At 36.5% G+C, this 26,452-nt stretch overlaps 1 protein-coding gene across 1 annotated transcript in view; it reads right to left on the reverse strand.

Annotated features, from left to right (window-relative positions):
• Positions 1-26,452, reverse strand: part of ADGRB3 (adhesion G protein-coupled receptor B3) — a gene marked incomplete at both ends in the record, with an annotated part of 480,039 nt that overhangs the window by 223,521 nt on the left and 230,066 nt on the right. Inside the window, 3 exons of the mRNA XM_082480895.1 lie at positions 8,108-8,216; positions 14,446-14,514; positions 21,018-21,212. Coding sequence (XP_082337021.1) covers positions 8,108-8,216; positions 14,446-14,514; positions 21,018-21,212 — 373 coding nt within the window. The remainder of the gene's footprint in view (positions 1-8,107; positions 8,217-14,445; positions 14,515-21,017; positions 21,213-26,452) is intronic.

The raw sequence follows: 26,452 nt of genomic DNA on the forward strand, positions 1-26,452 counted from the left end.
GAATTGCTGAGACTGCAGCAAAGGAAATTATATGAATATATATGGAGCAGAAGTATATAAGGGTATAAAAAAAACACAATTAGCCTTTCTCTGTAGTTTTCCTATTCTTTTGTCTATTTTTCTCTGAATGCTGTCTCTTCTGGTAGACTTTAGCCACCAGAAGATTGTTACATCTGTTTGAGCAAACAGAGACTAGCGAAACAGGAAAGTGATACTGGCTGTGTATAAATCTTGGGAGTTGAAGGATTTTTTGAGGAGTGAAGAAAGAAATGTGACAGATGCCCACTTTCACATAACAGAGCATCTGCTCATCTGACAGCGTACAGGTTTGGGGCAGGAAAGACTGGTGGGCTATGTCTGAGTGTGAAACAAAGAGGATTAGGACCAGGAGCCAAAGTCATGAATGAAAAGAACAGGGGGCAGAAGGCACCATGTATCCAAGAACAGAGTGTGACCAACTATACACCACAGTGCAATGAGAAAATCATTAATTACGCCTACCAGGACTGGTTTCTCACCTGGACTGTCCTCTGAACCATGCCTTGACATTGTTTGGGCAGGTGCCAGGAATTAAACAGTATGAAAAACTGTGGGACAGTTCTCAAGCCTGCATTTGGTGCTTTTTGATTCATGTTTATAGACACAGTCATAAAAGCTAGATCTTAGCCTGAAATGGAAAGATGGCAGGCACTGACTCTTTTAGGCTGTTTTGAGAAGAAATGGGATATTAGACAATGGAAACTGGAAAATTCTATATAGCAAAATCATGTAATGAAATATAAGAAAAGATTGTTCCAACCCCTCTATGGCAGGGGGGTTGGAACTCGATGATCTTCAAGGTCCTTTCCAACCTAAACCATTCTATGATTCTGTGATCGTTAGCTAAATATTGCTTACTTTGGTGTGTATTTTAGTAGTTATTCAAAAGCTAGGTAGAAATCTGAAAAGAATACAAATACTCCTTGAATTAAAGGGGACTTATTTTTTTACATCCATTAGGAACGCATTTTATTGCAAAACCATGCAAGTTGCACTTTATTTTTGCCTTGTGAAAATTTATTCTTGACAAAACAAAACATAATTATATTAATCATTACAGAGATAATATCCTGGTTTGAGGTAAAACAGGACCAATTTTGTTCACTAACTTTACTTTCTAGGTTCTTCAAATAGAGGCAGGAGAGAGCATCTCTTGTTCCGCCCAGTGGCCAGTCTGGCCTAAACCATGACAGATACTTACACATGAATTATGACACATTACGAGGAATGATTCCTGTTCACCTTCTTATAAATAAGAAGCGCAATCCACACAGTGGTTCCTGAAAGGCTTTACCCTTAAATTTTGCTTTGTGAAAACATGGGTTATTCTGCAATAACTTGATGGAAGCAGGAGGGAGATCTGAATAGCTGGTTTGGGCCATTCTATGGAATTTGCATTTTCATTTGTCTGACAGGTCTGACTTTCTTTCCACTGGGAGAAAATATTGACATTTTACCAGATGAATTTTTATTAACCACAAATATCCACTTTAAAATTCACAATATTGTGCTTTAGCACTACACAGCCTTAGACCAAGCAGTAATTTCATTACAAATTAATTCTGAGTGTATGTGTTTGTAATTATTAAAGTAGTTGTTTCCTGACTGAAAATTTTAGACATTTTCTTTACAACTTTGGACAAGTTAATATCAATGCTGTGCATTTTTTTTCTGTTGTCTTTAATATATTTGAAAAAAAGAACCTTTCAAACATTAAAAACAATTCAGTCTCTTGCTATATTTTAGGCCAGTACGGTATTTATGATGTATGAGTCAGAGGATCTTGAGTGCTGCATTTAAGATACACAGCACTAACTCTGATACAAAAAAAACACAAGAAGAGTAGGCAGATGCCATTAGGATAAGCAAACGAGCCATATAATGTGGAGAGGTTTCTAGAGAGTATAAACAGGATCTACAACTTACAAGACCTAAAAATCTTACCTTGGGAAAAGGTGAATGAACCCAGAGTAAAGACAGAAATCCAGCTTGCTCATTTTTTAGGATTCCCAAAGCTCAGCAGGTGTACTATTGTTTGTGTCTTACAGCTACAGTAGGTACATCTTCTGAAAGCTCCTGTGGTCACTAATGTTTCTACATATGTCTAGCTAGGACTGGAAAATTTTAAGATATACTTGACAAGCCTTACAGGATTATTGAACTTTTTGGTACAAATTTCATGGATATGGATATGGAATGGAAGATTGAAGGGGAAACAAGAAAGTATGCAAAGACGCAAGACAACGGACACTGTTTTAAAATATTTTTCTGCTCTATGGCATCCTGGACTGTCTGTGAAGGCAGAAATCAGACCTTTGTCTCTGCCAATATTTATAAAGTTTATCTAAGCAGCTCAGTATGAACTCTTAAATGAAAAATTGTATGTTAATTACTGTACTGGATCAGATTACTCATCAGAGTACCAGTGTCACAGTAGCCATTTTTAAGTAGAGAGATAACAGACTGTTAGTTAGAAGATGATTTATGCATGGAAGCATGGCTTACACCTCTTCATTTTTCATACAATATCATAGCTAGCTGCATTCACCACATAGACAGCTACTTGTTTTTATTTTATTCCTCTTAAGAGCTTGGCCTCATGCTCATTCAAAATTAAACGTGCTAATGTATAGTTTAGTTAAGAATCTTTGTTTTTCCTGTGACCAAGATTAAACAGAGATGTCAGCCTAGTTTCTCTTTTCATTCACTTTTCAGTTGTGTACATCTAGTCCCTTTTAACAATCTGTTCTCAAATATCTATTCTAATCATTCCAGTTCTCAATCTTTTTTTTTTTTTTTTATCATGCAGCTCTGAACCTCTCTGTGTACACAGGTTTTATTTACTCACAAAGTAGCACCCTTCTTTGCTTTAGATGACATGAATCATTCAAGTCTAAGCTAGTCACTAGGCTGTCTTTATAGACAGTAGAAGAACTTCCAGAAGGTAACACATGCCTTTAGATATCTGAGATGGTATGAACTGCTCTTCTAGGCAGTAGTTTCCCTTAACCATAAAGGAAGCTTAGGGTGACTTTGGCAAACTTTGTGATGCTTAAAGTAAGTAAAATGAATCCCAACCACATTATCTCAATTGAAAAAAGCATTGCAAGTGATAGCTACTGAAAATTAAAAAAAAATAAAAATTGTTTAGACTGCTCTTTTTGCACACTAATGATGTTCCTTTCTCTGAGCTCTGCTGAAAAGTGACCATGGGATTTACTGAATTCTTTTAGATGCCTACATTATGTATGGTTTCAACTACTCCCTTTTACATGCTCTGTCAATACTGAATTTTATCTGCCAGTGGATATCTCCTTCTTTTCATTTTGCTATACCCCCTGGAGATCTTCAGTTTTTCCTGTCTTTGACTAGTCTAAATAAATTTGTGATATCTGCATATTTTAGAACATTACTGATCACTCAAACATCAGTATTCATGAAATTAACATTAACAAAAAGTGGCTTTTCTCATGATGAAAATTCTGTTTATTCTCTGTCAGTTCCAAATAACATCCGTGACAACACACTGCACTTCAAGATCATTTGGTGTTCTCATAAACATCTTCTAAGAGCTATAAGCTTGATTTTTGACAATATTTTTGACAAAGAGTGTCCTTTAACCATTTTTTGGCTGCTGCTCTTAACGAAATTTGACAGGAGAGGGAAAATTTTCCATTACAAAAGAATCCTGGTCTGCCATAGAAATATGTATCACCTAATGCTGCTCTCTGTTTTCGGTTCCACATTCATAGAATCATAGAATCATAGAATCATAGAATGGTTTAGGTTGGAAAGGGCCTTGAAGATCATTCCACCTATACCTTTAAAGACAGTTAGCTTGTGGCACTTCAATATTCCAGTCTAGCTATTTTTTTTAAATTAAAGGACAAATATTTCCTGATAGCAGTTCATCCAGCTTTTAGCTCATTTCTTCAGAACTCTTAATGGTTTATTGTGACGGGACCCCAAATCAGCCAAAGCCCTGAGGTGGATCTGCTTAGGCCTTTAGCTCTCAAAAAAAGTTCAAAAGGCTGTTAAAAGCCAAGATTAATTCTTCGATCTAAAATCAGGAGCTCATCTTTTAAAACAGAAAACAGAAAGCAAGTAGTTAACACAGAATGGTAATATGGTTTAAAAGCTTTTCTCCCACTGCATGTTGTATCCTTGCAGGTGGGTCTGTGCTTTCAGCTAATTCAGGGACTCCGAGTGGTACCAGAAGCTCCTGTTTTTTTTCACACTGTCCTTTTCCTGTGCCTGCCCAGCTGGTCCTGAGGAGGAGGAGGTGGAGGAGGAGGAAGAAGAAGAGAAGGAGCAGGATGAAGAAGGAGCCTTCCACCTCCTATCTGAGGCTTTTATTTCACCTAATCATTTCTTAAAGGAATATAATATAAAACTGAGAGCATACAAATAAAACAAATACCATCTGTCCCAGCCATGCATGAGCAAAGCAAACTGATGCTTTTACATTTAAGTTTTTTATAGCATATTCTGTATCCTTGAGAGAAGAGCTAAGAGGAGATGGGCCTTGCATCAATGGAAATGCACTTGCTTTGACTGAGCTGCCCAAATAAACCCCAAAGCACAGATATTGGATCACCCGGATTTGGAACCAGCCTCTGATGCTTTGTTCAGTAGCAATGAAGAATTGGACCTAAAAGCCACCACACTGAAAAGTTTAACAGTGGCATGGCAACTGTCCTTATAGCCTTTCTTAACTATATCCAAATGTATAATAATGAGGCTTGGTATAGCCTACCGTATAGTTAAGGTGACCTTCATCACTCCCCATGTGTCATGAACTGAGAATGTGCACTGGATGGTCATTGCAGTGTGGCTGCTGTGTAGTAACTTGTTAAGCCACAGTTACTTGCTTGTGTGTCTTGAAAAAAGAGAAAATAAAATTCCACCTGTGGAGGATCTCAGGAGATTAGCATATTGTGCTGGCTTTGGCTGGGATAGAGTTAATTTTCTTCACAGTAGCTAGTATGAGACTGTGCTCCAGATCTGTGCTGAAAACTGTGTTAATGATACAGGGATGTTTTCATTATTGCTGAACAGTCTTTACACAGAGTCAAGGCCTTTTCTGACCCCAGCTGCCCAAAAGGATATTCCATACCATATGACGTCATGCTCAGTATATAAATCTTGGGAAGAAGGAAGGGGGTGGGGGGAGCATTTGGAGTGATGGCGTTTGTCTTCCCAATTAACTGTTACACATGAAGGAGCCCTGCTTTCCTGGAGATGGCTGAACACCTGCCTGCCGATGGGAAGCAGTGAATGAATTCCTTGTTTTGCTTTGCTTGTGTACATGCCTTTTGTTTTACCTATTAAACTGTCTTTATCTCAACCCAGGAGTTTTCTCACTTTTATTCTTCTGATTCTCTCCCTCATCCCACCAGGGGGAAATGAGCGAGCAGCTGTACGGTGCTTAGTTCCCAGCCGGGATGAAACCATGACACATATCTGTCAAACAGAATTAGATGTTCAAATTGCGCATGGACCACTATAGTGCCATTCTATTAGAAATGAACTTGTAAACTGAAGTTAGTAGAAAACCAAGAACTCAGTGCAGTACTCTGAAATTTGCTACAGAATTGTGTTGTTTTTTTTTTCACACAAGGCAGCAGTTTATCTTTAGTACTGAATCCTTTTTCTCATATATCTGAACTGTAGAGTGATTCTAAAATGAAAACACACCAAAAGGCCTTTAAAATGCTGAGGCTGAGGGAATATTTTTATGGTAAATAATTATGGAATAACTATTGTATAGTCCTGTTTAAAGATTAATATATAACAGTTGGGCCTCCTTTCTGCATATATCTACTTTCTCCATGGAATGTATTTGCTGACTTAAATGACAAGAATGTTATTACAAATTATAAATAAGACCTCACACATTTTTCAGCTCTTGTTGGTACAGCAGAATTAATGCTAAGACAAAACAACAACTGCATAGTTCATTCCTCTCAGTTGAGATCAACACAAATATTCCCTAAGTTCCCAGTCAGTCACGGTTACCCCAACTCTCTGAGGATAACTACACTAAACCTGAATTATTCCAAATACATTCCTTCCTTGTTTATGAGAATAAGAAATTACTCCTTGCTGATAACAACCTGCAGTCCACATCTCACTGTGCCACCTAAGCTGAAGTATTCCGGTCAATGAGTTGCACAGCAGTGACCCTGTCCTTTTATGACAGTTGACTGAGCAAAGAGACGATAAACTCATGACAATATGTCAAGGCACAGAGCTAGGCAGTCAGAAGAAACTTATAAATTCGTTTTACTTTTCTCAGTTTCTTTCTATTCCTTTGATGGTTATGTAGTTAAGAACAGACCTACTCCTGAGTGCCTAAAAATATCTTACATGTGGGAAGAGAAAGATAATCAAAAGAGACTGTTAAGATTATGCAGTTATCTAGACTACTCAGTGCACAGCACAGTTTCTGATTCAATTGGAAAGTTGTTGCTATTTCCCATTTGAAGCCATGAATATGTAGAGACATGGATTATTTGAATGCATCTTCTTAAAACATTTTCCAGTGTTTTTTACACATTTTTCAGAGGGCAAACAGATCAGAATGCAGTACAACACACCATGCAGCACAGGCTGTGCTCTTTAAATAAGATCATCGTTTTATTTAGTCATAAAAATGCCATGGAACAAGCATTTCAAGAAAGATACTGTCTTTGCTTTATAAATTTGTGCAGAGTATAGCATAACAAAGGACTGACAACTGGAAGAAGCTTTAAGTGGTACTACAGTACTACTGCAAACAGTATACAACAGAAATAATAAAACACTGGCTAAAAGCTAAAGTTCCCCATATTGCCTACTGAAATGTTTTAAACATTTTAAGACTGCCAGAGTTCTTTTTCGTGAGTTCTTTGACATGGCTCCAATACAAGGCCGTGCCTTAGAGGGTCTAGTGTTTACAGCCCTGTCAATCTAAATATGAACTGGACAACGATAATAAACATTTACTACTGCACAGCAAATTAGATATTCAATAGGGACATTCCAACAATTTCCCTGTTTTATTCTGCCAGCTAATTTCTAAATGACCATATTCTCTAACTAATTCTAATGAGTTGCTGAAGAACTGACCGACATACAGATGCAGGAATATGCTAACTGAAAATCTGAAAGGATGTATTGACACTGCAAGTTTTGCTACAGAACTTACAATTTGAATTTGTTCTTTACATACAACTACTTAATATTTTCCTGGCATTATTAAAGGGCAGGTATAGAAAGTTAATCGAAGAAGGAAGATACTTAGCAAAGACAAAATACTTAGAAAATAGCTTTTCAAACTAATTATTTTTGTTGAATTTTTAATAAAAGGCTGCTACATTGCAGAAGCATTTATGGCTACTATAAGTGGAACTCAGTTGCTAAGAATCTTCATATTTGATGTTTGTTATTATTTGATTATATTGTTTGGCAACTCTCCAGTGCTGAAAACAAAGTTCGCAAAATAAATATGAATAAAATTTTGAAACTATTACACATCATAGAAAAAACTGATGTAAGAAACTACAGGCTTAAATTATTTTGGCAACTAACAGATTTTTTTTTCCTTATTGCCTATCTGTTTATGCTGATTATTATCACACCATAATATGTGCAAAGACTGTTTCTTTGGATAATAGAATATTAAAAGAGATAATGCAAACAGAATTTACATTTCTCAAACTATTGAGTATATCATTATTATCTTAATTAGAATGATTTTCTAAATTACTGTTTGAAACACTGTATGTCCTGGAAATGCTCAAACATATACCTACAGCTCATAGTATTCTGATGACTATTTTCTGAATTTTATTTAAAGTTTGAAATTTGCATTTAGATCTTGAGATACGATCATGGAGAAATCCAATGTGTAAGGCATACTGAGTGTGTTAAGCCAGAGAGTAGATAACCAAGCAACAGAGATATCTGGAGGAGGAGGAGCAGCCCAATCTGGATTGTGATAGAAGCAGCAACTCTATAGTACATACTTGCAATTTCTGATTTTCAATAGGTCATAAATTTGATAGAAGAAATTCCTATTTCTTACCTACATTTCCAGTCATTAGGTATGAATTCTGAAAGTCCATCATTCCCATTCCAACAATGTGTATAAAATCTTCAATCACCTGCATTAACTCCACCGAGCCTGGATAGATCTAACAATGGAAGGTCAGACATGCTGTTAACTATAATATCAAAATCTCTACAGCAGCAAATTCAAACAAAATTTAAATGCCATCAAATGAAATGTGAGACTTAACAGTCAAACTGCTCTTCCCGTGTTTCAATACCCAACATCTTTTGTCACTGGAAAATAACAACTTTGTCATTAGGTCATCATGTGAGTGGACACTACTTCCCAAATAGCTAAGTGAAATCAGCTTTGCACTGAAACTATGGAATGTTTGCTCTAAGTCACTGCACTTATAAAAAAAATTACTGTCCATTACTTTCATTAACGGTTAAATCGTTTCATATTCCAGAATAATTCAAATTAAAATATTCTTCCTTCCTCTGCAAGATATCTTAAGTAACTTCAGAACTATTGATACGAACAGCTGAATGCAAATCTTACGATGGCCTCTCCAGCATGATAATCCTTTGTTGCTTTGATCAATATTTAAGTAATATAAACTGTTAATGGTAATACTATTTTCATTGCTGATGTGGAGTAGTAGAATCATAGAATAGCTGAAGTTGGAAGGGGCCTCAGGAGATCATCTAGTTCAACCCCCTGCTCAGAGCAAGATCAGCTCCAGCAGGTTGCCCGGGACTGCATCCATTTGGATTTTTAACATCTCCCAGGATGGAGACCACAGAGCCTGTCTGCGCAACATTTTTTAGCATGCAATCACTCTCATGGTGAACAGGTATTTCTTAAATTTAAATGGAATTTTAATTTTTGCCCCTTGCTTCTTGTCCTGTCACTTGACACCACTGAGAAGAGTCTGGCTCAGTCTTCTTTACTCCCTCCCCTCAGGAATTTTTAACATTGACAGGATCCCCACTGGCGTTTCTCTTTTCCAAGGAAAATAGTGTCCACTCTTTCAGCTTCTCCTTGCATACCAGGTGCTCCAGTCCCCTAAACATCTTCATGGCTCTTCACTTGGCTCATTCCATTACATCCATGAACTGGGGAGCCCAGAACTGGACACAGTAAACTAAAATAAATTGAAGTAGTCTTTGCATTGCTAATGCAGCCTCTCAATATAACTTTCAAAATGCTAAGAACTAGCACATTTCTAAGAAATACAGTTTATTTGCAAAGCTGTAAGCTACCATGACCACAAAAACATTAAAAATCATTGTATTCAACAATAATGATGCATCATCAAAACTGCATTAAAGTTCAAAACAGTTATCAATAAGCCTAAAAATTCTGTTTACAGCACATATATTAAAAAATCATTTTTGGCTGTTATGGTGTGTTATGAACAGGACAATTTTCAGTAATACAGTATTCTGCACTAGCAAAAGAATGCACCTGTTCGTGGTGCTTTTTTCTTCATGTCAGTGAGATGTCCAAATTTCACTTTATGAGAAACATTCAACCCATTCTTTCCATTACTGGGACTACAGCGTCTAAAAAATGCCTACAGAGACTATAAATTCCAGCATGCTGCACTCCATGTTCATTTTGCTTTATCTGTCTAGATCCATAGCTGCTTGGTTCAGGATAGAGAATTTCACGTTATGCTTTGTTTTCTACACGGATCTTTTTATAAATATAGGGCAGCAATTTTTATGAAGAATATGTTGTGACATTTATGATCCAAAGAGGTTGCAAATGCTGCTTCAGGGGAAGGAGACTTAACTTCCATTTTCCTAATGATGAGTTACTGAGGTAGTAGTGTGGTTTTTGCATCCATCTCATTCATAGCACACACACACACAGATTATGTACTAAGGATACATTTCAGTGAAAAGATTTTTTTGACCCTAGTTCTTGCACATAAAATTTTACCGCAATAACCAGCAGAAACTGTTGAACAGTCAATGTTACAGAGGTACTCTTCATTTTTATATATCTGAAGTACTGGTTAATCAATAGGATGCCAGCAGATGGTGATGAAGAATATGCAGAACAGCTCTTGTGTTTTGAAACACCAGTATAAACTTACGCGCTGTGGACTTGAAGTGGTTTCCTGTGTGCAGTGCTTTACATCAGCTCTTAACAAAAAGCAAGTATTAAAGGAGTGCTGCTTATCTGAATGCTGTATAACCTGTAATTAATGGTATCAACTGCTGGCATTTAATATAGAAAAAAGGATGTGCTGAGGCATTGCAGCTGTATACTTGGTAGAAAGTCAACAATTTGCTGACAGTGAGTAAGATTTCCTTTCCAGCAAAGAATCCAGAAAACAGGGTAAGAGATCTATGCTAACAGTAGCTGTGGAATTCAAGAAAACCATGCAAGCTGGCAAAAAAGTTGGTTAGACTGCCCCTTGGTTTGCAATGTTTCATTACAAAAAAAAGTCAGCTGAGTGGCTGAACCGGAAACAGAGTCACCTTTACTCTTTTTTTAATGAGTCAACAGTGTTTGCACTATATTGCATTCATGGAATTACGGAATTATGTAGTTTTCAGAGTTGGAAGGGACCTCTAGAGATCATCTAGTCCAACTCCCCTGCTAAAGCAGGATTGCCTACAGCACATTACTCAGGACTGCATCCAGGCGGGTCTTGAAAATCTCCAGGGAAGGGGACTCCACAACCTCCCTGGGCAGCCTGTGCCAGTGCTCTGTCACCCTCACCATAAAGAAGTTTTTCCGTGTATTTGAACGGAACTTCCTATGTTCTAACTTGTGCCCATTACCCCTCGTCCTGTCACTGGGAACCATTGAAAAGAGCCTGGCTCCATCCTCCTTCAACCCACCCTTTAGATACTTGTACGCCATAATAAGGTCTCCCCTCAGCCTTCTCTTCTCCAGGCTAAAGAGTCCCAGCTCTCTCAGCCTTTCCTCATAAGGCAGATGCTCCAAGACCTTAATCATCTTAGTTGCTCTTTGCTGGACTCGCTCCAGCAGTTCCCTGTCCCTCTTGAACTGGGGAGCCCAAAACTGGACACAGTATTCCAGTTGTGGCCTCACCAGTGCAGAGTAGAGGGGGAGAATGACTTCCCTCGACCTACTGGCCACACTCTTCCCTATGCAGCCCAGGATTCCATTGGCCTTTTTGGCAACAAGGGCACATTGCTGGCTCATGGATAATCTACTGTCTACTAGGACCCCCAGATCCTTCTCCTCAGAGCTACTTCCCAGCAGGTCCACCCCTAACCTATACTGGTGCTTTACATTCTTCCTCCCCAGGTGCAGGACCTTCACAGCACATAATGACTTGTGCACATTCTTTCCAAGTTCAATTCTTATCTTGATTTTGACACAAAAACGAAAAAAGTCTTTGCATGGGTTGTAGTAATTTCAAATAATACTGGTTCTGTTTTAAAAGCCATTTCTATTTAACCATAATGTTTCAGGTTTTTATCCAAAATATGATAGAAAATAATATTTTGTATAGTAATATTTTGGGTTTTGTATAGGTAACCTTTATTTCTTTTCAATATTGAAGGAAAAAAAGAATCTTAGGAGGACTTAGTATTCCAGCTCATCCTTCCCAGCTGGTACTTGCTTCAATAGTTTCTTTGAGACAGTTTGTGTAACTGCCCAAGAACGAGAACAAGACCAGTGGTATGGTTTCTTTGGGTGACATAGTTCAGGATTCTAAGATTTAGTGAATTCCCCAGCTTTGTCACCAGGTAGCTATGGCCCTGCTATTCTTGCGTTCAGCTCATCTTGGTGCTTGTTTGGGTTCCTGCCTGCCTACCAGTGCTGTACTCAGTCCTGTGAGACAATGAATTACCAGGCAGAGAGAAGGAGCTACAGAAAAGAAGAAATAACTTCTCTCTTCTCCCTTTTTCAACACTGCTTCTTCTACCAACAGCAATGAGGGGAGAGAACTGGAAATTTCTTTTATCTCCATGTTCTCACCATCTCTTCGTAGGTGCTGTCACCCCCTGATCCTTGTGGGACAGATGGTGGACATGGCACAGGCAAGCAGGAGGGGTGGAGGTAGAAGACGACAAGGCTGACAACATAAGGAGTTGTATCCTGTCTGTTCATTAGTGGGGATGAAGTAGTTGCTTAATATTGGTTCCTTAATCTTGGTGCTGTTTATGGAAACTGCCCACACGCATGTGATTTTGCTGCTTCCATCCACCACCACTAAAGAAAATGACATATTTCGTCTATTTTTGTATCTGTCTCTTACACAGAGGAACAGGGGAAAAAAAAAAGAAAACAAAAGAAAAATACAATTTCTGGCTAAATTACAATGGGTCAGCTGCAGCATCATATGTCTACTGCAAGGCTTGAATGGTAGCGAAAAGTCCTGATCTTCCCTTTCTTAGTCATATTATAAGAATGAACTTATAAAAATGAAGTTAAATAGCTTCAAAGACAATTAAAAACCTATTGATTTATTAAGAACCAAATTAAAAGTGAACAAATTTCAAGTTCCTATACAACGCAGTGGCAATGACTGTACAAGAGCAGACCAAAGATCAATGTAAGCTGTTTTCATGCCTTTCACAGTGGCAAATAGCAGATGTCTAAGGAAGAGTATAGCGGGGTATGCACATAGTGATACTTCTGGAATTCTTGCCCAGGCTTTAACACTTCTTTGCCAAAGGATTTCCTTAACCAAAACCAGGATCTTTCCACCAACAGTCCTACACTGACTTTTCTTCCATTAATTTGCCTATTTACTTTTATAACTTGTGTACTTTCAGCTCCAGGAAGTCCTGCAACCTGACTTTCTGTAGAAAAAGTATCTTCTAGTATTCATTCTGAATCTGCCACTATTTGATGTCCTTTAGTTATTTTACAAGAAGCACAAGTGAATAGATTAATCATTCCAGCATCCCATTCTCCAATCCACTCCTGATTTTAAAAGCTCCTATTGCACATGTGTGCAGTTGACTTTTTCATACTGAAATATCTTGCTTTGTTTAATCATTCTTCATATAGAAATGTTTCCCTGCCTTTAACTACTTCCACAATTTTTTCTTTGTACATAATTATCTGTTCATTCCCACCATCACTGTTATTTCTATCTGAATAAATTTGATAGTTCTATGGTCACGTTCATGAACATAAATATTAAAATTGTCCTATAATGTTTGTGGTATAAGCATGTAGGAAATACATATATCCCAGCAAAAGAATGGTTTTCATTTGAATTTTAGACTCTTTTATTATAAATTAATGATTTTTCTTACTTTACTGTTTTATAAAGTGTTATCATAATATCTAACTTAGTTCTGAAATTTGTCAGTGTTAAGGATCATAGCTGTTCTCCTAAACACAATCTTTTAAAAAAGGTCTACAGTTTAAATTTCTGTAAGCTGTTTGATGGGGTCGTGTGAGTTCTTTAGGTGAGTTCCGATGTGTTCTGTTTAATAAAAGAATCATTGCAGCTAGCCTTTTGTAGCATTTTCTGCTTTTGATTGTACTTCATTACGACATTGAAACAAAAGACATAATGAATAATCCCATGGAATATAATGAAAATCTGTTCATCAAGAGAAGCATGTTATAGTCTTAATATAATTTTAATCTAAGAAATTAGCCAATGGGTCCTTGAATTACTCCTTTTTGAAAAGGATCAGTTATTTCCAAAACACTGTCTCACTCAGGATTTCCTTTCACCTACAGCAGAGTGTATGTTTAACCTGATTTTTGAAACCATACATTCCACTTTGTCATCACTCACTGAAATAATGCATGGCTTCTGATACAGTGAATGTTATAATACAGATAGTTTCCAATTTTTTAAATAGATGAGTGTCCTGTTTTCAACTGTGATAATTTTCTTTCTAGTTGCTGCTGTGTTTTGGATTTAGTGTGTGTTGATAACACATATTATTTCAGTTGTTGCTAAGTGATGTTTACATTAGTCAAGGACTTTTTCAGCTTCCCATAGAAGCTGAGAGGGAGCATAGACAGGAAAAGCTGACCAAAGGAATATTCCATACCACAGATGTCATGATCAGTATGTAAATCGGGGTTGGCTGGGGGGGAGGAATCTGCGATTGCTGCTCGGGATGGGCTGGGCAACTGATCATCGGGTGGTGAGAGCAACATGTGTTGCATCACTTTATTTTGTATATTCTTTTACCATTATTATTATCGTTATCATTATTATCATTATTTTCTGTTACTGTTCTATTAAACTGTCTTTATCTCAGTCTACAAGATTTTTCCCTGTCCTTTTCTCCCAGTTCTCCCTACCCTACTGGGCGGAGGGTGGGGAGTGAGGGAGCAGCTGCATGTTCCTAGTTGCTGGCTGGGTTAAACCATGACAATGAGTTACAAAATGCAAATCTTACCTGTTGTGCATCTTCCCATTTATCTTTGTTTTCTTCATCTAAGAGGTTACTAATGATTTGAAAGAAGTTCTGGAAAATCAATTAAATAAAAGACAATGTAAAATGACTTTCAAGGACATAAACAGTCATATTCTTAAGTTAACATTAAAAAAGTTTTCCTTTATCAAGGATGCAGTTTTGCAGCCTATTTTTTGTCAGTGGAAGAGATAACAAAATAATATATTAGACTGATAAAACAGCCTATACATTTCATGGTTAATTGTTCATTTCTGGCCATAAAATTAGGTTCCATGCTCCTGCTTTGTATAAAATAAGAACTGTTTTAAACTTGCTAAACTTCTAAACGTGACAGTGTTCTATTTTCAAATTGCTCTCATTCCAGAAACCAGAAAACTATTTATTTTGCAAATAAGCAGAGTACACTAAGAAAACACCAGGGTCAGGGTCAATAGTTTCTATTCAAAATAAGAAAATGATCCTTAATTGCCATAAACAAGGCATAATATTTCATTGGTAAATACTGTGTGAAACCAGGTGCATCTTACTTTTAAAAAGTTACATTTGCCTCTGTCCTTTTAGTAATTTCAACAGAAAAGGAATAATTAATTTCTATTTCTTTGACCTTAAACTGTTAATTTCTTTATCTGATTCTCTTATTCGTTTAACTATAAGGGGAAAAAACAAACCAAACCAAAACAAATAAAAGCCAGGGCTTTTGGTTTTCAAACCACACATTTTAAAAATCACTTTCTTCCAAGTGTTTGTGGAGAACTTTCCTTTCTGATTTTGTCTGCTATCTGTACCAATTTGTATTCCCAACTTCTTCACCTTTAAAAGCTAAGAATTTGTGCAGTCTGTTCTTCTTAGCTCTGTATCACTTTTTGTGCAGAATGTCAATTTTGTCTACAGCCTGCCAATTATAATTTATCTGTTCCTTCATAAAAGATACATTTACTTTCCACTGACCTTAGCTGAAGAGTGCAATTAAGATCCTCACAACCTCTAAAGAATCTTTGAGTGGAATAGCAATATTGGAACTTACTTTTTAGCCATTTTGGGTGGATAGATAGGGCTTAAATAAAGTTTAAGTAAGAAGTAACTTTAACTCACTGTTAATTAAAGTACAAAGCATTCGAGGCAAAACGACTAAAATGAGAGCAGAAATAACTTCCAACCTTAGTGTACTATGGATATTGTGGTTGTGCCTGAAAAGACATTAATATCAAAATATGAAATGTCACAGACATTTTTGGTGTCTCAAAACCAAAATTCAATTTTGTAGGGTACAAAATTGAATAAAAATTTTGAAACCTATTTTTACATGGAAACTATTTTTACATAAAAACATTTTTGCCAGTTTAATTGAGTCCTAACACTAACTACTTGACAAGCAAAAGGATCCATCTTTGCCTCATCATTAGGAAGTTAATTTTACTAAATAAAATTTACGTGGATAAAAATTACTTTAACTTGGCAAATTTATTATAGAAGTGACTGACACCTTGGTGAACTTGGGCAAAATAATCGCGTACATTAATGAGGGCACAATTCTTTGCTCAATGAAGTCAGTAGCAAAATATCGGTAAGCTTCAGTAACACAGAGCTTCACAAAAAGAAAGGAAATGGCTCAGTGAGCTCCTGTGAAAATGACAAGTATGCACTGGGATGGGATGATGGGGATTAAAGACAAGACATAAAAGAAAAACATTCTCATAGTTTCATCCAATTTGCAGTGATACAAAAGGGAAATTTCCAGTCAAGCTGAAGATAAGAAGAGGAAAATGTAGCTACATATTGCTTATATACCGAGAATACTTTTCATCTTTTTCAGATATTGAGTAGCAAAATAAAGCATACTGAAAAGAGTTACTTCTAGTATTCATTGCAAAGGATTTGCCACTTTAACCAGGTTGGCAAATCATAACTGTGTAAATGCAACTTCAGCTAGGAAAAATGTACAGCTTTATTGGTCCCCCAAGTAAAATAAACTATACTGGCCAAAGCAGTTTCATGGCACTATAACCCCATCTACTCCAGGACATTATGATTTTGGCAAAGAGTTCTATTAGGTAGAGTCAGCCGTAGGGGAATTTTGCCTGAGGAAAACACTTTTTAAAGCATGATAGTTCTGTGCTTTTCCAGTGTAATACCATGGAGATGCAGTGGACAGAAATTTTAGCGAACTTTAATTTGCTAGGGTGCCAGCAGCAGTCTAGCTGCAGCAGTGTGGAGCTCAGCGTGGGATAAATTACCATACTAAGGGGCTGGTTCAAAGCTAGTTTTCCACTACATTGCAGCCAGTGATTCCCCTGCAGAAAACGTCTAAGCCTTAATTGCTAAAGTATCCATGTCTGTGTAATGAGATCTATCTGAGAGTAGCCTAGATTGCCTGAAAAACACTCAGGAGGTATAAACGTTTCTTGCAGATGATAAATTACACGGTTTTACTAATAATGTTATGTGCTCATTAAATTTTATGTTTATTTTAGTTACATGAAAGCATTAAAATTACCAATAATTAATAGAAATATACATGAAAAAGCTTATGAACAATCCTAGACTCAAGCACAAACAAAAGATGAGCTATAACTGATTTAATACATACTTGGTACTTGCCAATAATCCATAAATGATGTATGTGAACATAGTGACAAGAATATCAGGCTTGTTGAGTTCTTTTTTTTCTCTATTTCTATACCTGATTGATGTCATATTTATGGTAGCAGTGGAGGCTGAGATGTATGAAGTTTTTTCAGTCGTCAATACTGTTGTTTTGTGAATTAAACAGAGTGACGATTAAATGGCCTTGCTGTTTCAGTAACGAATAGATATGAGGGGCACTCCAAAAATGTGACAAGCAAATAGGGGTTGAAATATCTTTCCCCTACTTCAACTATTCTCTTGCTCATTGCATTAATGCTGCAAGAAACAACATTGACAGGTACAAAGGCTAAATTTTAGAATAATTATGGATGTGATCTGATGGTATTACTGCAGTAAACAATGGACCTCCCTGTAGAATCAAGCTCCTTCCTTTCATGGCAGGGTTTATGTATTACTGAACTGGCCACAATAGAAAATGTTGTGATAGCCAGAGCCAAATTTTGAAGTCCTTTATTTTTGCCCAGGCTTTTCTGAGGATAATGCCAGTTACAGTCAGGAATGGACAATTATGTTTTTCTAATTTAATTTCCTTCCTTTCACTCTTTTTATTCTGTAACACAATGGCTGCAGTTCTCTGTTTCAGTCCAAGTTCTTTGACCCTCTCTGCAGGAATGAAGCTGTCATAAATCCTTTTATACAGCTAGAGAAGAATTCCCCCCTAGGAGGAATTAATAGATAGCCTTAAGTCACCTCCACTTTTGGACTTCAGCATAGGGAGTGCGTGTGTGGGAGGGGGAAGGTGGGGGGAAAAAAGCATTGGGCAATCCTGTTAATCCCTGACTGACAGCAAGGGTCCCTGTGGCTAATACCAATGAGATTATATTGCTCTAACTTCTTTGAGGAGAAACCTTGTTTCCTGTTGGTCACTGGATCAGGGGATTGTACAACTCACTTTGCCATCCTGTCCTGAAAGGTAGTTTCTTTCCTGCCATCCTGTCCTTAGAATGTAGTTCAAGCAGTCTTAGGCCAGTTTTGGAAAGTGTTCCACAATGTTGCTTACATTATGCTTATTTAAAATTTTAATTATATTCCAGGTAGCATCCTTCTCACACAAGTCATCTGATAGCCTCAGTGTGACTGCACAGTGTATTTTAAAGTAATTCCCATATTAAGAGAAAGACCTTGCTTGTAGAGTAATTGCCAGACTCTTGTCTTCTGCTGTTTCTGCTACTGTACTGCTGTTTTCAGTCACTGATGCAGGATACCTTCCATATTGTTTAACTGCCTCAGACACAGTTATTTTTCTTCCTGACACTACCTATGCAACGCATACATAAATATTGTTGCAAAAAAGATTAAAATATGCAAAAAAGAAAAACAGTCATGTAATAAATAAATCGGCACTAGACATGCATTCTTTAGAAGCTTTGTTTTGCTCTTGGCATCTGTCTGCCTAAACAAGTGACATTTTCTATGCAACATATCAGGTAGTGGCATCTTCTTCCTGAATAATTAGCCTGAAATTTTCAAATTTAATCTCACTTTTCTGTTCATTCTTTTTGTTACGGAGTCTCTGAATCACATATTTCACACTATTCATGAATATTAATACTGGATATAAGCCAGAGATTGTAGACAGTAGAGGAACTATCCCAATAGATGGAATGTATAACAAACAAATATACTCAAACATATCCACTTTTCATATCTCAGTTTTAGTGGAAGTGGAAGTGCCATTTTTGTATGGACCTTTAAAAATACTATTACCTATAATTCATAATTTACTTTTCTGACATCATGGGAAATGATAAATTATGACTTTCAGGGATTTTAAACCTCACTCAAACTTTTCTGAGAGCTACTTTGAAACAAAACCCCAACACCTAAGAAATTCTACTCTTTATCTAGTGCAAAAACCAGAATGGAATTACAACAGCACACAGAGCTTCCTCAGAAAGTATTTTTGTGCAAATTAATTTCATTTCACATTTTGTCACTTACTTTGCTGATGGACTAGAAAGTATGAGAATATGTGAAAGTGAAAATAAAAATTAAATACAGTCCTCCAGAGTATGGTAGCATATGATATATGTTTACATATGGGAAAATCCTGGTTTCTCAGAAATTGACAGTAAAATTTAAACTGACGTTACTGAGCCAGGATTTCATTTTATATCATCAGAATTCAGTAGCAGGAAGATTGCTTAATATATCCCCTATGCAAAATACATGCTTCATTCTGATTTCACATACTTTCCTGAACACTATGCATTGGTGTTTGGATTTTACCTTAGCTTGAAATGTGTTAAGCTTTTCTTTTTTTTTTTTTTTTTTTTGAGTTTCAGTGCCTTTTATTCAGTGGGATATAAGAGTTCTTGGTATTTAGGTATCTAAATCCTGAAATACAGATATTACTTTGGTTTGAGAAATGCTTCCTTATTTCCTTCAAGATATGGTTTACCAATTTTTGCATATTTTCATTTCTTCATTTCAAAATGATTAATCAAAAATTATTAAAATAGTACTAATCATTTTCCCAAGTTCTGCCAGAACACTATTATGCATTTTGGAAACAGCTCCACATTGCTGAAAGGAACAGAACTTTTGGCATTGTCATTAGTGGGAAAAGAATCAAATTCTCTCTAATGTATGTAAACTGCAAATGACCTGATCTGCTAAGCCCATGAACAAAATCACTTGTGCCAAGCATTTTCTTCAGGCTGGTTCTACCACAGATTTCTGTAGTGCCTGTGAACCATGAAGAAGTCACATAGGGCTGTCAGACTGTTGAATGCATGAAAAATTTTCAGTAAATAACACCCTGTTTAATAATAAAATTTACTGAAAGTAGGAAAAGATATTAACTCTCATACAATTTAAAATAAAAATAAAAATTGTCCAGCCAAAATGCTTTTGAAAAGTGCTGTTCAAAAAATATTACTTTCAGCTGGCTACAGTAGGTCAATACAACAAACGGTTTTATATGGAAGTTAATTTTTTTTTGTGCATAGGAAAACAAGAAAACTGAAAATATAACAGCAAGCTCTTGAAAACTTAACTCGGGAAAAATCACCTTTTCCAGGTCATGTCAATTTATCTGCATGTAGATATTCAAAATGTATTTATAATCTATGCTTACCTTTACACAAGCAAATACATACATGAATTGCATTAACTTCAATATTAATTTATGAAGGATCACTAAACTCTCTTTTTCTTAAATAATATATACACATCTACCTTCTTTGTATTCTTTTTCGGTACCTCTACAGTCTTTGAAAAGTGTCTAAAATTGTCAGATATAGATGAAATGAATATCCTGATCTGGAAGTCCTGTGAAATATTTATTTTAATGAACATTACACAATGAGTTGTGCAGCCCATTATGTAGAAATAATTACAGTGTTTTTATGTCTGATAGTATTTTAATTGGCCTATTGCACAAGAAGAGTTAATTTAACATGTGAAATAGCAAATTCATATCAGATGTACTATCCATCACTCCTGTGCACTTTTAATGAGCTTTATTTATTTGGACCGAAGAAGCAATGCCAGAATTACATAACTAAACAGTGTGGATAAACTGTGGATAAACTAAACAGTGTGGATAAACTGTGGATAAACTTTTGAACTGGAATTAACTAGAACAAACAACACTAGTGAATTGCTTAGCGCAAAAAAGTGCCAACACATCCCTATCAATCAAAAAAAAACCCTGAAAGAGAAAGATACTGAAAATTTTACAAAGAAAGGATTTTACATTCTTCACTTGCTGCCTTGTTTTGGATAGTTGTCTCATTAAATGCAGGTGAGTCTTTTCCTATTTTACACCTGTATCATAGTTTTATGTGAACAATGTTTATATATATCGTTCAGAAGATTTAGGTTCCTCAAGGGTAAAATAGGATACATGCAGCATACTAACATAAACTCCATCAGTTGAAACACCCTTACAATATTTCTCTTACCTGCACCCCATCAGATGCGGGGATATAACTTGCTCTTTTAAATGTGTCTGTAACATTTCTGAGAATTTCCACAGAAATAAGAAGGTCCCCTGCATAAAAGTTTTTCCTCTGAGTTAAATCCAAGAGTGTCTTGGTTACTTGGGACATGCCATCACCAGCCAACATCCTCTGTCCCTTGGCAAGGTGTTCTTTAATCTGTACCAGAAGAACAAAATGAATATCAGAACCTATTTTACTGAGAAAAAGGTGGTATAAATTCTAAACTCAGCCAAAAATATTAAAGCTATTCTAATAGTAAGTATTAAAGCCATTATAACAAAGTTCATCCTGTTAAAGAGAAGACAAAATAGTAGACTACGACAGAATTATTAAGTTTATCAGAGAATCACAGATTTTATTCTAAAAGATGCTGAAATTGTCACATTTCACCCATTTGCTTCTCTTTGGACACATATAATTTCTCAACATCCATGTTCCCAAAGGAACTCCATGGGCTCGATGGCATCTACTGCCATGATGCAGCAGGGAACTGATCTTCCTCAGAGGAATAGCTGTACAACCACTGTTGCTGCTCATTAAAACACTGAGAGCTCTGAAATGAGTAAATGCCAAGGCAGTCCTTGTTACAATCTAGTTTACTATAGGGAACTATAACCTTCATCTCTGCCAGCCCAGCTTGGTTAGTCCATATAAAAGTGATGGTTTAGGTTGAAGCTGATTATGGTGCTCTCTTCTGTGGTACGAACAACACAAAGGTGCTAACTTTGAACAATCCTGTTTGTTTTTTCAAGAAATGCAAATTAAATTATTAATTTCTCCCGTGTATCAGCCAAGAGAGCATACTTTAGTAGTAGTTCTCCCAGTAGATCTGTACAGGGCCAGTGATAAAGGTAATCCGAAATGTATATGCTGGTAGAATAACCATCCTGATAAGAAGCTGAACTTGTGAATCTGATTAATTCTCAAAGCTGACTCAGCATCCCAGGAAGATGCATAGTGTATCACAAAGGTGTCACAAGGCGAGCCACCACTAAAAAAGAGTGCATGGTTTAAACAGCCTATTTTTAAATATGCATATGAATCTAAGTATACAAACACAATTTCTTCCAAATGGAAGCTAAATTAAAGATAAATGACCTGAGATAGATCTCACTCTAAGGAGGAGGGATGAAGAGAAAATCCTGTGCAATTGGCAACCAAAATGCTGACACCATCTCTGTAAATGTACCTTCAATTGCTTTTTAATTTGGATTACTGACATACAGAGGGAAGGATGACTAATGGAACATAATTTAGTGGTGAAGTGGAAGAGTGTAAATATACCTTTTGTCATTTCCAGATCTCCCCAGCCACTTTGTGTGGATGTGTGGGGCTTCATTAAAAAAAAAAAACAAAAAACAAAAAACAAAACCACAACCAAGCAAGAACACAAACAAAACCAAAACAAAAAACCCCACAATAAATAAAATGATACAATATGTAGTAAAAATAGTACAGTGATTAAAAGGTTCAAAATAACTTTCATAAAAGCAATCTAAAAAATGCAATCATCCTGTGACATCCACTATCTAAATACTTTTTTTTCATGCTGTTGGATCATACTTTGGTCGCATTCTCAAGCGGTCTTGAGATAAACTAGATATATGTAACACAGCTGGGGCTGGGTAAAGTGGCTGCTTCAAGTTATGCCTATGGCCTTAAGTCATCTTTGTAGCAGCTGTGGATTGTTATGGACCACAAGAGGCTCGCCCAAACCCTAGAAATACTTAAGACTTGGGAGAATACCTGCTGGCAGCAGCATGGACAGGGAATGAATCTACTCTATACCAGAAGTGCAAAGGTACAAGCATAATTGTACAATCAAATATTTTCAACAAAAATTTTAGTGAGGAGAACTGAGGCAGTTAATTGATCTTTTTAACAAATATTTCAGCAGAAATGCCTCCCTCAATCTTCAGAATACTGTAATAAATAATTAGTTAAGATGCCTGCTTGCAGAAATCCTTTTGTGCAGTTTCTATTCATTTTAGAAGGAGGCTTTGAAAGTAATCTTGTAGGAAAACAATAGTGGAGAAAAAGGTGTGAAATGGAAGAAAACTCATTTAAGTAAATTTAGGGATCGGGTATTGTGTACATAACATTATGAACTACTTTCTTGGGAACAAGCGAAAGCAAACAAGAACTCGATTTGTGTCTTTTCCTGTGAAATGTAGCTATTTGCCTTATCTGGTCACACGCTGTTTCTGGGTAGCAAATTAAAAGAGCACCAGCTAGCACAGTGACACAGAATTGTAGAACTTTTGCTGGAACTCATCCAGCTGTTCATTGACCCCAGAGCATATTTCCAGATTTTGAGGATTAATAATGTTCAGTGTGTCTTTAATCAAGCCCAAAAGACATACAACATAAAAGACAGTCCATAAAGCTGAACTCCCAAATCTAACACGTGCCTCAGGATGTACTGTGGGAAAGGCATCACACAATTTGAAGGCAGAGCTTAAGAGAGAAGAAAGAGATTCTTTTAATTCCAATGACAACAGCAAAATGATCAGTCCTCATAAAAACTCTACTGCACTCTTATGCTTGTATAAAGGACTGGTAGGAAAGCTGTTGAACTATTTAGCATGTTATTTTATATTGGATTATTTTGCTTCCTTTTGCTCCATCTGTATGTTCACCCTCCCAAATTGTTTTTTCATGCTCTTGCTAGACTTTAAACTCACATTTTAAAGATGGCAGGGGCAAATTTGTTGTTGGGCTTGGACCATGCATAGCACACAGAAGTCTTGGTCTCATCTGCTTTTGGAATGCAAATAATAAAATTATCCCATTTTTGACTGTTTTTTAGGCTTTTGAGCTAGTAAAGCTCTGTTTTCAGTGAAAAATTTCACAGATCTATAGCAGCAGAAGTGGGAGCTGTAGTGTACCCTACAGTGCTTTCAGCAAGACATTTTGATTGCTTTTGGACACACTGATAAAAAAACATCTAGCAAGTGCCCACAATACCACAGGACTAAATTCTTACACCTACTTCAGAAGTAGCCAGGGATGTGGTGCAGGTGGTTTAAAGTACCTCAGAATTATTGGCTCCTAAAATTACAGCTCAATTTGGAACTATTTTTTTAAAAAAATGGCATACCCAGATAGCTCAGCTTCCCAGCACAAGTACCCTTTCTCCCTTGGGACACACCACTCCTACAACAGCTTGGTGAGCGCCTTTTCTTCACCCTCTTAAGCTACAACCCAGAAGTTCCTTTCCTTCATCCTTAGCTGCCCCTCCAGGCCCACACTGCCTTGAGTTAGACTAGCAGCATACCCTTAGAAGTAGCATAAGAAACCAGAAGGTTGCAATGTGCGTTAGGTAAGGAAAGTAGGTGAAAATTAGAGTTAATTAGTAGAAAGTCTTGACTATAGACAGGCAAGCAACGTGCAGGACAGGGCTAGAATTAGCAGCATCTTCATTATCAGTTTATTACATAATGTATTTTCTTGTTGTAAGACAGCCTACAGCTCCTAAACACAACGTTAACATCACAGGCCATTCACTCAGTCGCTATAAACTGGTGCAACACTATTAAAGCCAATGAAGATGTCTAGATTAGTATGAGTTGAAGGCAGTGGACTACTTGCACAGCTACCACAAGAATCTTTCAGTGTGAAAATACAGAATACTCTCATCAGTAGTTAGTATAATGTCTTTCTCACCATACTGCTTATTTTCTGTGCTATGGTCACTGTGATATTATGCCCTGTCCAAGAATTCTATTTTGGTTACCACTGTAGGTCCTTGTAGTTCTCTGTGAAGGTCAGTTTTTAGTGCTCTTACAGGCAGGCTCATTAAAAATAAAGTTTATGAGCCGAGAGGTAGTGAAATGAAGCAGCTGTTAAAGTGACACTTCAGTTGTCAGACCAACCTCTAGCTGCCTGCGCTATATGGCTGCATACTTGAAAAATTACTGAAATGTTTAACTGGACTTTGACTCAGTGTCCAACTGCCTCTGTCCCTCAATTTATCAGAAAGTATGATATAATAAAAATGACTCTTTACAAAGTCAAAGCTCCTAGGCCTCTGGCATTGGAGTACAAATTTATTACTGCATAATAATTACTGCAAACTTAACAGCTAGACATGGCTTAAAAGGACAGAAAACAATGAACCCTCAAGAAACCTATAAAAGATTGAAAAGAATGATTAATTTGAAGAGTAACTACACCATCATCCTTTTTTCATTATTTTTTAGGATTCCTGGCTAGGTATTACTAAAGATGTCATTAATACATTTTATGGTAGTGGGGACTATAAGAACCCGAATTAGGAAGCCTTTGATAGAAGTAAGGAAAGATAGTTTGAAATAAAAAAATATATCCTGAAACGTCTCATAATCTGCAAACTACTTTGCTGTGCACCTCCATGACCCAACACTAATATTTTGTAAAATATTTTTCATAATGCTCTTAAAATGAAGAACAGAAATGAATATTCACATCACCTGGAATAGTCACTTGAATTACACACCTGTACTAGAAACTAGAAAAGCTCTTGAGCATGTTGGTTCATCCAGAGCACCTAGAATCTTATCTTGAATGCTCTGAATCATATTATCTGACCTCTGTGGCTTCTAATCTTGAGGCTGGAATTGATAATACCCCCTCAATAATTATTAATTAATGATTTTGCATTAAACTCACTTTTATAGTTATGAGCATTGAGGTCCAGAAAGGTTGGAACCAAAATGCTGAAGCCTGTGTGCTTAAAGTTAGGCACATAACTTAAAAAGGCAGAGAATATATTTTTGGCAGCTGAAATATTCCCATAGGTATAATCCTGCACTGAACTGAACTCATGCAGCATGCTGATGTTTAAATTATTATGTGATGTCATTGTGAGAAAGCTCTTTCAGATTTGAGAAAAAACTTCATTACAAGCTGTGTTTTCTGATTATCCGCAGACAGTTCTTTACTTCAGCACAGAATCTAGAAGTTTCATTTACTTTCCCTTAACACAATTAATTATTTACAATTTATTTGTTTATTTGCAGGCTGTTTCAATGTTCAAGAATATTATTTCATCCATCTTTTAAAAGAAACAGAGTAGGGTCTAAAGATACAGCTACACATCTTCAGGTATGCATCTGAATATTTATAACCTAATGTCATGTAAAAGTCTTCTTCCTTTCCTATACATTAAACATTTTATGAAGGAGATTGCTAAAGCAATAAAAAATAATTTTCCACTTTGTCATCAGTGAAAGTAGTGAGTAGTCTCAATCTAGGTCATGATAACATACTAATAATTAAACAGTTTCTGCAGAGAGGAAGGAATTCATATATTCCCTTTGTTTATAATAGAAAAGGGAAAAAGTAATTGGTAAACATTGTGCCAAGGAAGATTAAGGATATATATTAAGGAAAACTTTTCAACTGTAAAGGAAGTG

The sequence above is a fragment of the Vanellus vanellus genome (assembly GCF_965231255.1).
Source record: "Vanellus vanellus genome assembly, chromosome: 3".
NCBI lineage: Eukaryota > Metazoa > Chordata > Aves > Charadriiformes > Charadriidae > Vanellus > Vanellus vanellus.